Consider the following 12,357-nt stretch of genomic DNA (forward strand, 5'->3'; position numbering starts at 1 on the left):
TAAACAGAGGTTGTTAATAGGACTGGTGCTAGAGTTCAGCTCAGTTCCTTACCACCATGGAAATCACACAGCTGATGATGTTATAATGGGTTCTGGGGTTATAAATATGACTTGTGTCTGTTTAGGGTGAGAGGCTTAGGGTTCGGCTTTTCAGCATCCAGCACTGGCTTCACAGAAATGCTGACCTCACCTCTTTTTTCAGTTTGATATGATCTAATACATACTAAACATTTGTTGTCATGAGCCAAAAATGTTGAGCAGCTGAATTCCTCCTTTAGACAAAAATCGGAAGCATTTCACTTTCAAAACTTCAGAAACAAATTTGTCCGGTCAAATGTTTACAGAGTGTTGTCAAAAGCAGAGGTATCAACACACAATGGTGAAAAATGCCTTTATCCAAACTTCTATGAAACGTGCTTCTGGCTTTGAAATAAAAATTGAAATATAAATCTCTTTGGGAAAAAAATCATATTTATTTTTGCAATACAGTATATTAGAGAGTTTGTTCTCTTTTTATTATTTGTCCATGAAGTTTCATTCTCTAAAATATGCAGTAAAATGGTTTGAAAAGGTGCAAGTAGCTCTATTGATGATTAAAAAGGGATGAAGTACAGTGTATTTGGTTGATTAAAAAAAGGCTCAAAAGCAATCGTTGACGGATTAAACCCTTGTCTGCACAGACTGCCAGCCCTCGTCGATGGGCTTGTGGTTGCTATGGAAAAATGTCCACAGCAACAGCCCTACCAGGGCGGAGACTCGCGCCGCCAGCAACCGTGATGACGAACAGCAGTATTGACCAATCAGCGATCGATAAATATGTAGGTGGCCAATCAGAACGTAGCAAAAAGAGACCCTCTAGTTAGATAGAGAGCGCGAGGGCAGCAGCTAGGAGCAGAAGCTCTGCGAGACAGCGGCGAGACAGACTAATGGTAAGCAAAGTGTCAGCCAACCGACATCATACTTTAACACACCACTAGAAGGTTTTAATGTGTTTTGTTGTCGAGTCGACCCACGGGACATTTATTTTATTTTGTGCGCTCTTGGTTTCACATCTTTGTGTAGCTGTCATGTAACGGTAAAGCTAGCTATCCTGCTACCAGCTATGTTGTGTGTTGTCTCAGCATCAGCCCGTCTGAGGCAAGACATCCCTTTTCTGCTTGTCGTCTTTCCTTACATGAGCTGGCGTTTCTGTGCACTTATAGTATTAGAAAGAAACACGACAACTGAAGTTTACCGTGGTAGATTATATCATTGCTGGTTAGAAAACATTACACTATCTACTAAACCAAGTTAGCCCGAGCTAAGCTTTTCCATATTCTCAATGGTCTTTTTGCAGAACCATCATGAGGATCCAGTCATTCTACTAATATGGACAAGTACGAGAAGGTGAAGAAAATAGGAGAAGGGTCATTTGGAAAGGCTGTGCTTGTCAAATCCAAAGAAGATGGACACCAATATGTCATCAAGGAGATTGGCATATCTGGAGTAAGCTCTCATGCATAATTTATCCCATTTCTCGGTTAGATGTGAGCCCCTTTTTTGCTACGCTTGTCTGAAACATTCTCTGCTCCTGATTTTCACAGATGTCAAGTAAAGAGAGGCAGGAATCTCGGAAAGAAGTGGCAGTCCTTGCCAACATGAGTCATCCCAACATCGTCCAGTACAAGGAGTCTTTTGAAGGTATTTACACAAACAGAGACTACAGTATGCAGGGTGTTTGTTATGTCTTATTAAAATGCTTTCTGAACTCCTCTAGAGGGGGGTTGTCTGTATATTGTGATGGACTACTGTGAGGGTGGAGACCTCTTCAAGAAGATCAACTCTCAAAAAGGAGTACTGTTCTCAGAGCAGCAAGTAAGTCATTTGTCCCTTAAATTATATACTTGACATCCATATGACACTATTCAGCTCGTTCACATCAACTGTTTTTAATACTTGATGTTTTTCTTCTTTTATGATGTTTTGTTTTTAGTTTTGGCCAAATGCTTACTTATATCTTAGTGAATCTCAGTGAAGCTGTTCTCTTTGGACCATTTTGTTCTTAATTTCTCTTGCTCGCTTTAAACTTAATGTTTGCATGCAGGACATGTTAAGGTTAATAGGTTTATCATAAAAACTTCGCAAGAAAAAAATGGTATGAAACAGCATCCTTTAGAGAATCAGTAAAATAATACAAAATAGTATCTTTATTAAGATGTTTATATCGCTCTGGTATTAAAGAGAAAACTTCACTGATGTAAACTTTAGATAAAACAGGACCTAGACCCCTTTGGAACACCTAATCTTACTAATAAAATCTGTAACTGGACATTTCCAGCTTTGACAAATTCTGCAAAGATCTTATTCCTTAACCACCAAGGTTGTAATAGTTAACTAAAACGAAACTAAAAACGAAAACTAAAATTTAAAATACATTGCAGTTAACTCAAACTAATAAAAACTAGAAAAGAAAACAAAAACAATAAGTAAACTAAAACTGTATCCTGTGTTCACAAAAGTAACTGAAACTAACTAAAATGATAGACAAAATTCCCTTAGTTATAGTTTTTGACAATATTAATAGCCTTCAGGATTTAAAGTAATCCGACACATTTCCCCAATCAATTTTAGACAGTTTTCGGCAGTTGTCAGCACCGTACAGCACTATCATAGCGGCGTATAGGGACGAGCTTGTTTACTGCACTGACTGGCTGTGCTCTGTGCTGCAACGAAACGTAGTGGAGCAATGAATTAGAGCATCTGTAATAGTTTAATTGTTACAGAGTCCAAGTTTTTATTTATTGAAGCTCATATTGTTTTTTTATAATTTATGTTAATGTTATTTTTACGTAATTGATGTCAACATTATTTTATATAATTGATGCTTATATTTTTTATGCTAAGTTTATATTATTTTCATGTGTTTAAGGCAGCAGGCAACAGTTCAGTATCAGCATTGACTGAGCAGTGAGCACTATGTTGGACTTGAAAATAAACAGTATGACAAAATATTTACTCTGACCTTTTTGAATCCTGCACCTGGTTAATAAGGTATGAAAAAACTAAACTAAAACTAAGCCTTGTTGCAAAAATCAAAACTAAATAAAAACTAGAATGCCTGCTCAAAAACGAATTAAAACTAAACTGTAATGGAAAATAAAATGTAAAAACTAACTAAAACTAAGCTATAATGACAAATCCAAAACTATTATAACCTTGTTAACCACACATTCTGTTAAATTGAAAAGCATATTTCAAATGTGTCCAATAACCAAGAAGCAATGAACTGTATCATAAGTGACATATTGTAATGAGGGTTTACTCTTTTTCTCTTCTTAGATCTTGGATTGGTTTGTCCAGATTTGTCTTGCCCTGAAGCATGTTCATGACCGCAAAATCCTCCACCGGGACATCAAATCACAGGTATTCTTTCATGCAACTCTATGATTATTAGACGTTTTTTTGCCACTTCTTGTCTTGCTAACTGTTTTTTTTTTTTTGTAATGTGTTTTAAGAATATATTTTTGACAAAAGACGGGACTGTGCAGCTTGGAGACTTTGGAATTGCAAGAGTCCTAAATAGGTATTAAAAATCATCCAAGTACATCTACAGATCACAATAAGTCATGACTTGTGAATATCAATTGATAATACAATTCTCATTCTTTTCTTCAAGCACTGTGGAATTAGCCAGAACGTGTATAGGAACACCATATTATCTTTCACCAGAGATCTGCGAGAATAAACCATACAACAACAAAAGGTACTGATAGTGTGAGTGCTCGTCTTGTTTGTGATGTTAATTGTTATTTCTCAGACATATAGAGGTCCTGGTAAGTTGTAAAACATGCAGCATTCGGTTGTGGGTGATGTAAAGATATCATGTGTCCTCATTTATTGAGTGAACCTGCCTGTCTGTCGCTACAGCAGGAAACAAGTATTGATTTCTTCTTTAACTATGTTAAGTACGCATGTAATCTAATCCACTTTAATAGCAACTGAAGGAGTGAATGTCATCACGTGTACATGTTGTGTTCCGAGTTTTTCTCGGAAAGACAATTATACAGAAAGTGAATGTGACCATGGACTAATCATTGTGTGAATACAAGTCTACCCCAATAACTTATCCCCTTCTTCCTCTGTCTTAGTGTGCTCACTCCTCTCATTTTCCCTACTCTACCTCCCTCTGCAGTGATATTTGGGCCCTAGGGTGTGTCCTGTATGAAATGTGCACTCTTAAGCATGCAGTAAGTATTCTGTATGTGAGCTGTTTTCTAATTGGTGTAGATTTTGTGTTTCCTATGCAGCATTGCAATGCACTCTCACATACTGATTTCAATGTTTGCCCTCTGGTTACTGTAATTTGTCTTTCTAAAAATGTTGACAAACTAAGTTCAAAGCATTTTATTTTCCTTGGGGCCTCACAATGAAATCTTCAACCCTACAATCAGAGGATTAAAGGAAGGGTTTAACAGGGAGTGATCTTTGAATGAATTGATATGTTCGACATGTTGGGTTTTTAAAAGACTGACAGGGAAGAAGTTTATGAGTTGCATTTTTAGATTGCTTAGGCATGCAGCAGCAAAACTGGCTGTGTTGGCTGCATTGTGCTCCTTCACAGTGACTGGACCCCTCAAAGAACTCCCATTGGAAGGGCTTGTTGGTACCACAGATGGGCTTAAATTGCTATTCTTAGGCTTTGACATTATTGCAAAAAGGATCCTATCCCAGAAAAATGTAAGGCAGTGGCCAAAACAATCATATGAAGTACGTGTATCTAGGCCTGTCACGATAACAAATTTTGCTAGTCGATAATTTCCCCAAATATTATTGCCGATAAACGATATTATTGTCAATTTTAGTTTTTGTTTTGGGTTTTTTTTTCCCACTTTTTCATTGACGTAATTATGATAAATGGGATAATAAAGTGAGTACACCATATCAAAAGCAAGAAACTTTAATTTCTTAAGAGTATTTAACTGTAATTAAAAGGTCAGGATCTTTTGAATTAAATAAATTAAACAAAAAATATAATAAATTTAACAAACAAGAAAGAAAAAAAAATACATGTCAATGAAAATAATTAATACTAATCAAAAACAATGAAACATAGACCCTGTCTCTAAAGAAAAAATGAAACTCCCCCAAAAAAAACACAACAATAAAAACTCTTGCCTAAATAAAAGGGAGTTTATACAGTTCCTGAATTGTTTGTAACATGTACATTCTCCCAGTCAATCCGTACTGTCTGTCAAACATTTTTAACATTTCTGGCTTTCAACCGTATTGAAGGGCTGCATTTCTTTGGCAATGTATCTGTCTTTGAGTGCCCACCATTTGGCGCTTTTATTTCTATTCACTTTGCAGACCAAAAGCCTCAGTAAGAGCGGATTGTCAAAGAACAAGGTTCCGCAGCACCTCCCCTTCTTCTTCTTCGTCGCCACTATTTTCAAACAAATGCGACATATCAGCTCGTTGGTGTTCATGAGCTCACACTTTGTTCATTCTGATAAAAAACGAAATATTCCCACACTGGGACTGTGGCAGGCGGCTTAAGAACCGTATCTTTTGTGCCATCACTCATATTAGCGTGTGTTTCCTCCTTACCCCCCAGGACGTTCTCTTCAGCTCTCTCCGTGTGTACGCGCAAGCAGCCCCGTTTTCACCCCAAAGATCGCATTTTTGACAGATGCTCACTCCGCTATAAAATCTGCTAAATCCGCTACAGAACCTATGCACAGGAAAACAAACATGCATGCACGTGTCAGTTTATCGAGGCTGGCAAACTTACTGAGGACGTTTTTATGTATCGTTCGGTTAATTGATTTATTGATTATCGTGACAGGCCTACGTGTATCATGGGAGAGGGTATTGGCCTTTGAAGATTATATTGCTGCCATCATAGCCCACTCGAAGTCTGACTAAAGCAGCCACCAGAGCAGCTCTGATATGATATTAGCACACCAGTCATCCACACAGCAGTACGTACAAAAAAAGCATCCAGGTTCAGACTAATCGCATTTCTCTCTGCTCTTCCCTATGACCATGCTGTTGGACTTAATAATTCCTCTGACATTTATTTACCTCCAGTTTGAGGCTGGCAACATGAAGAATTTGGTCCTGAAGATCATCCGTGGCTCATACCCGCCTGTATCTGTGCACTACTCCCAAGAACTGCGCTCTCTCTTGGCTCAACTGTTTAAACGCAACCCTCGAGAGAGGCCCTCAGTCAACAGCGTATTGGACAAACCTTTCCTGACCTGTAGGATTGAGAGATTTCTTACACCACAGGTACACTACAGAAATGTTGTTGGTATTTTTCTGGTATTATAAGAGTGTTCAGTCTAACTTACAGTATTTGACACTGTTTCCAGATCATTGCTCAGGAATTCCATCAAACTTTTCTACACAAGCAGCCTAAAGTGGGTGCAGTTCAGGGGCCACCAGGTCAGTAAATATGTCTTTTTCATAGAAGCAAGCTGCACCATGCACGCAAAGGCAAGGAGTTTACCCTGTTGTCCTCACAGGCCGCAGCATATTGCCAGACAGACAGTAGTGCAGTGTGTCTGTACTTTTCCTTTCTGCAATATTTATGACTGACCAAACAGCACAGAATGAGTATGTCCATTTATGGTTGTGTAAATCTGTTCTGGGGAGTATCACAACCATTTAATCTATTCTTACATTGAGATGAACTGAATAAAATCCTATTACCACTTCAGAGTTAGAGATTTACTAAAAAATGTGAACTAATAAAGGTCAACAGTAAAAGAAATTTTCAGTTTATTGCCTATGTGAAGTTTGCATCCTAGTGATTTACTGTGAGTAAAATCCTTGTAATGTACTGTAAATACTCTCTGTAAGCACTCAAGGTATTTCTTATTTGACGGATAAATTTAGAGTTCAAATCTTCTTCATTTGCTTCCTTTGTCACTCTTAATTCAATGCCTTTGGTTTAATGCATGCTGGAAGCCTGAAGTGCGAATGCATTTAATTGGCATGACCGAATTTAATCTCATGCTAAAAGCTTTCATTATACTATAGAAACCACTTTCTGTGCCAAGAATACTTGTTTGCGTTGCACATTTGCACATTGTCTCTGCTGCTGACTTGGATAAATGCTTTTTTCTTGTGTGGCCAGCCAAGCGTTCTGCCCCTGGCTCCATACCACTCACCCCAGCCCAGAAGATCACCAAACCAGCCAGCAAATACGGAGTGCCTTTAACTGTGAGGAAGGTGCCAGATGCAGCCAAAAAGCTGGCAGAGAGGAAACCGGCTGTGAAGCATAAACCGGTTTGTAGATATTTGTTGTGCTCCACTCATGACCTGTTTTTTTCTGTATTTGTTGTTGAGTTCCCGGTCAGCCGTGTTAGAAGCTTCTTCCATCTGTCTGTGTGAGTCTGTGCTGCTTATGTCATTGTGTGTTGGCGACCTCTGAACCCCAGTGTCATATGTCGCCCAGGCCCCCCTCCCAGCAGCCCCCCAGAGAAGAGTGAGTCAAGTGGAGGAAGAGAGGAAAAAACACGAGGTACAGCTGAGAGCCTCACATAATTTGAAATCTCTCTCAGACTTTCCTACATTTTTTCTCCACATTTACTCAAACGTAAAAGTCCCTTCCCTCCAGCAATTTTAGTTTTCCTCCCTCTCATAACGCTCGATCTCGGTTCACACCCATCTTCGGCTCTTAGCCCCTTTGGAGTGTCGTGCCTCATTTCTTCTTCTCACCTGCCCGTCCGGTGACAGTAGTGCTGCTGCCTCTTGTCCAACGTGGAGATCTTAAAGATATGTCTCTCCCTCTCTGATTGTGATGCTTTTACTTCTTCCTGCAGGAAGGCGTCAGAAAGAAAAGGATGGAGCTGATTGAGAAAGAGAGGAAACAGAGAGAGCAGGTGGGTGCACCCTTTAGTCCCACTGTAATGTTCACTGTAGTGTTTTTTTTTGTTGTTGTTGTTGTTGATTATTTAACAACAATTAATTGCATTCCTGAACTGTGTTTCCCTTAGATGTTCCTGCTAAAAGCTGAGCAAATGAAGAGATACGAAAAGGAAAAAGTAGGTCTGAAATACTGGGATTTTTTACCAAGTGTTTGATAATACCATGCATGCCCTACTGAGGTATAAGAATGTTAATGTTTCAGGTAAAGGACAAAAAAAAAGTAAAAGTATACAGAGTTACTGAAGTTCATATTTATTTTAACTATAAATTATTCAAATGTTTACCATCAGTTTGGTAAAAACCATGCTTCAGAATGTGCAGAAATTTATATTCAGTTGTAATGTTTTTACCCTGTAGACTGGTAATTTAGCAAAAAATATAAAAGTGCATCAGAGGTAACATTTCAAATCAAGTGTCCAAGAGTGCTGGTAAAAACAAAAAAGGGAGAAAGCTGGTTGCCTGGATCGACACCATGGATCGGCTCCTTACCACCGATCCACTGATACCCGATACCTGGATCAGTATTGGTGCTTCCCTAGCAAAATGTAACTACTCAAAAATCCAGAGAAAGAGAAAAACTTGTTCCTGCATAGCAAAAAAAAAAAACCCTTTCCAAGATGTTTTTAACACTTAAAAAACATGAGCTCTCTTTCTAATTTCCAGTACAAGGCGTAAAATTTATGCCCATATAAATTCATGTCTTAAGATCAATGCCTCAAAGTTGTTAAAGTGGGGCAGATTATTGCTATGCAGTATAGAAAATAGCTGCATGTGTATTCAAGGCCCCGGCTGTGTGACGCAATGTGAAAATACAGGCTTGGGCACCAACATCATGTTGATGCAGGATCAATGAACAGAGGTGTGACGATAGCGGGCCTGTTTAGAAGCGCTAAAGTCTATTCAGGCCATTTCCACACGTAGCCGGGTATTTGGGAAACGGCATGTACTTTTACACCTTTACGCCAGTCGTCCACACGAAACCGCAGCTTTATGTCACTAAGAACAAAGTTTTCTGAAAACTCCGGCCAAAGTGAAGAGTTTGGAAAACTCTGGTGTCATGGTTTTGTGTGGATGCCGGCAAATGGAGTTTTTGGTTCTCAAATGTCACAGCTGAATGACGGGGGCTCATTCTGACTGGCTGGCATGGGTGTTACATCTGAAAAACACTGCTCATTATGGGTTTGGCATGCTTCGAACTGCACTCACCGGCAGATTTACCCGCTTCGTCTGGACAAAAGTATTTTTAAAAACGAACGAGGAAGGGGACACTTGTTTTTGTAAATACCCGGCTACGTCAGTACATGGCCTAATAAAGGATCCAGCATGAATTATTGAAACTATTGAAGTGTTCACACCAAAACAAATGTATCTGTTTGAAGTAAATGCATCAGCTTCAGAGCCAAATGCTTAAATAGGGTTATATACTCAGTTATCCAGAGAGAAAACTGTGATTCTTATTACAACCAGGACACCTGACTTGGATTACCTACCAAATTCCCAGATTAAGATCCTCAAGATCCTCAAACTTGTCCATCCAAAATGAAAGCACAGGTACCTGTCTGGACAAATGTAGCAGCTGCTGGAACCGTGGACAGCAATAACACTGACCCTGGCTTTGTGTCTCCCATGAATTTAACTGAGATTGTTCTGCTCAAAGAAAAATATTTGAGTCATTTCTCATCCATCACTTGTCACGTCCACGTAAAAATACTGAAATTTAGCACCATCCAGACAAGTAACAGAAATGAGCAGCAGGTCAGATGACTCACATGATTCACTGTTTTCTATCTGCTAGTCTCTTAGAATATGCTCATACTGTTCTGTAGTGTCAGAATGAAGATAAAAATTTGGATTCCATTTGTAGTCTTTACATAGGATGAGATAAAAAAAAAAAGATCACCTTTGCACTGCTTTGTCCTTTTCAGTTTTAACTCTGAGTATTCTGGTTTCAACGAACAGCTAATCAAACCCAGGACTAAAATCCTAGTAAAATATCTTAGTAAATGAAAAAGTTAAATGAGAGTTTGGAGATGATTAAAGACTGTATCTGGTGCTGGTATGAAGAATAATGCAGTAAGGCACTGGTGAGCACATTTTCCCTTGATTCCAGGTGTCATTTTACTACATTTTACTACTTTTCACCTTTTGCAAAGTGATTAAGCTTTGAAGTCCTTGTACTGTGTGTCTCTGAAACTGAAAAGGACTATTGATGTCTTCCACAGATCAATCGAATAAACCAGGCCAGAGAACAAGGCTGGAAGCATGTATTGAGTTCTAGTGGAGGCAGCAGCCCAGAGAGGAAGGTGAGAGATGCTCATTTTCCTGTTTCAATAATAGGAAGTGTTTGTGCAGTTTAAGCTATTACATGGTTTTATGAATAAATTATAATATTATGAGAGATACAGGAAGGAGGAGTCACTGCAAAGTCAAACCAGGGGGTAAGGTCTGTTGAGTCTACAGTGTCATGAAGCTGGTTCTCTCTTTACCAGGACACTTCACCTAAAACTCAAACTTCTTTCATTTATTGACATCTGATCATGTCTCTCGTAGGTAATACAGTAGGTAATCAGCTCATGTAATTTTCGTGTGGAACCATACTGTCTTATTTTCAGTCACACAGAAGTATTGAACTAGTACATTACATCACAAGAGCCTACATGCTTTTGTTTCACTTTTTTGTGTTTATGTGGTAAATAATATCAATTTGTTTAATAATGAAATATTAAAAAAAATCAATTTAACAAATTTGTTCTTCAATATATAACCTTGCAATGCTGTGTTCATGTCCAGTATAGGAAAATCACCTACTCTTCCACTCCCTCACAGTCACAAGGATGCATTTAGGTACCTAAACATGGTACCTTTTGGTTTTACATGAATCAATACTGGGTACTTTTGACAGAAATTGGTCAGTAGCTATGAAAGTACCTAATGTGGTACCCATCCCTACCTACAACACAAGTAAGAATTTAGAGGGGAAACCTTAGTTAGTGTGACAAAGTGCTTCAAGTTATTTGGCTGTAGGTGCTGCCATCAAGAGCAAAAAGAAGTGTGTTTGTTTATTTTGTTTTTTTCCTCTGAAATAATGTAGCCACAGCTAACCACAATTAAAAATCGACCTAAACAATATCATTCAACCTTCAACAACATTCAGTAATCAGTGCCAAATATTCACTGAGAGCTGGGTCTGAGACCTTCTGACTCATTCTACTCCTGAGGACAAAGAGGAGATGGGTCAGATTAAGTGCCCAATAAGTGTTCCCTGAACAGATGAGTATTCAAAGAAAGCTGGGGTACGTGGCACTCGCTTTGTGGTACACCCCCACAGCTGTATTCTCTCTGTACTTGGCCTCTCCTTCCTCTTACAGCCATTGTTTCTTATTTCATCAGTGTTTTGTTGGTGTTGGAAAAAGGGTCGTCCCAAGCTCTGTTCAGGGTCCAGCTCCAGTCCCAAGTAAAAGCCCATATGAACACTACCACGCTGCTCTGGACCAAATGTGTAAACCCCAGCCTAAAGCAGTCAGCAGAGAAGGTTCCACATCAGGACCAGGCAGTCCCAGGCGGTGTGTTCAGATGTCTCTAGATTTTTTATGAATTATGGATGGTAGATAATTACCTTAATGGCTCTGCCTCTGTGTGTGAGTAGTGTACCACCTGCTGCTGGCCCAGTGCTGCCCAACGGGCCATCCCGACCCTTAAACCCTGACGTTATCAAGAGGGAACTACAGAGGCTGCAGCATGCTTCTAAACATGCCCACATAAGCAGGTCAGCCGCACAGTTTTTCTCTAATCAATGAACTGAAACTCCTCCTTCCACTCTGAACAAAGTATGATTAATGATCCCCACCGTCTGTCCTACAGGCAGCGACTACAGATGGCTCCTGAACGGGCCTATCAGGTGGAGGAGTTTCTCCAGCGGAAGAGGGAAGCCATGCTTAACAAAGTTCGTGCTGAAGGACAGCTGGTATGTAGTGTGACTCGCATAAGTTTTTAAAACATAAGATGATTAGTTTTTAATCTAGTTGCTGAATTATTTCCAGCACAGTGATGACAACTCTTCTGATCACGCCTACAGTGAATAAAGTTGAGCCTTTTGTCATTAAAATAAGTTAATGTACAGTGATAATAATGCGTTAACACTGAATTTATTCATTAATGGCTGCTACTTTGCTGAATAGCTCAACAGAAGTTGACAAAGCTGTTGGAGCTAATGTGTTGTGATGCTCACAGACACTGAGCTGCATCCCACTGAGGTTTCTGTTTCTGGCCACCCACGGGCTCTTAGTCCAATAATTATTGGCTTGGCTTGTTCCATAATACGACAAGTTCTCTTTGCCAGCTATCTGCTGACTTTATCTTTCTACTGTACAGTGCTGAGCTTTAATTTACTGCAGAAGTCAAATAATCAGAGAGTTAATCTGTGTGCCATAAAAACGTAAGGAA

The 12,357-nt window shown here is 39.2% G+C and overlaps 1 protein-coding gene across 3 annotated transcripts in view; it reads left to right on the forward strand.

Annotated features, from left to right (window-relative positions):
• The first annotated feature begins 853 nt into the window (after positions 1-853).
• nek1 (NIMA-related kinase 1) overlaps positions 854-12,357 on the forward strand; it is a 34,237-nt gene continuing 22,733 nt past the window's right edge. For 2 of the 3 annotated variants that reach the window (XM_074668901.1, XM_074668903.1), the window contains exons 1-18: positions 854-929; positions 1,337-1,485; positions 1,584-1,680; positions 1,757-1,854; positions 3,319-3,402; positions 3,495-3,562; positions 3,656-3,742; positions 4,172-4,226; positions 6,070-6,270; positions 6,354-6,426; positions 7,121-7,272; positions 7,442-7,507; positions 7,809-7,868; positions 7,983-8,030; positions 10,137-10,217; positions 11,305-11,477; positions 11,561-11,680; positions 11,776-11,878. In XM_074668901.1, coding sequence (XP_074525002.1) covers positions 1,369-1,485; positions 1,584-1,680; positions 1,757-1,854; positions 3,319-3,402; positions 3,495-3,562; positions 3,656-3,742; positions 4,172-4,226; positions 6,070-6,270; positions 6,354-6,426; positions 7,121-7,272; positions 7,442-7,507; positions 7,809-7,868; positions 7,983-8,030; positions 10,137-10,217; positions 11,305-11,477; positions 11,561-11,680; positions 11,776-11,878 — 1,683 coding nt within the window. In that variant the 5' untranslated portion in view covers positions 854-929; positions 1,337-1,368. The remainder of the gene's footprint in view (positions 930-1,336; positions 1,486-1,583; positions 1,681-1,756; positions 1,855-3,318; positions 3,403-3,494; positions 3,563-3,655; positions 3,743-4,171; positions 4,227-6,069; positions 6,271-6,353; positions 6,427-7,120; positions 7,273-7,441; positions 7,508-7,808; positions 7,869-7,982; positions 8,031-10,136; positions 10,218-11,304; positions 11,478-11,560; positions 11,681-11,775; positions 11,879-12,357) is intronic. The other variant, XM_074668902.1, reaches the window with a different exon arrangement.

This window comes from Halichoeres trimaculatus, unplaced genomic scaffold (assembly GCF_033239565.1).
Source record: "Halichoeres trimaculatus isolate MK-OKI-2021-1 unplaced genomic scaffold, fHalTri1.1 fHalTri1_scaffold_4, whole genome shotgun sequence".
NCBI lineage: Eukaryota > Metazoa > Chordata > Actinopteri > Labriformes > Labridae > Halichoeres > Halichoeres trimaculatus.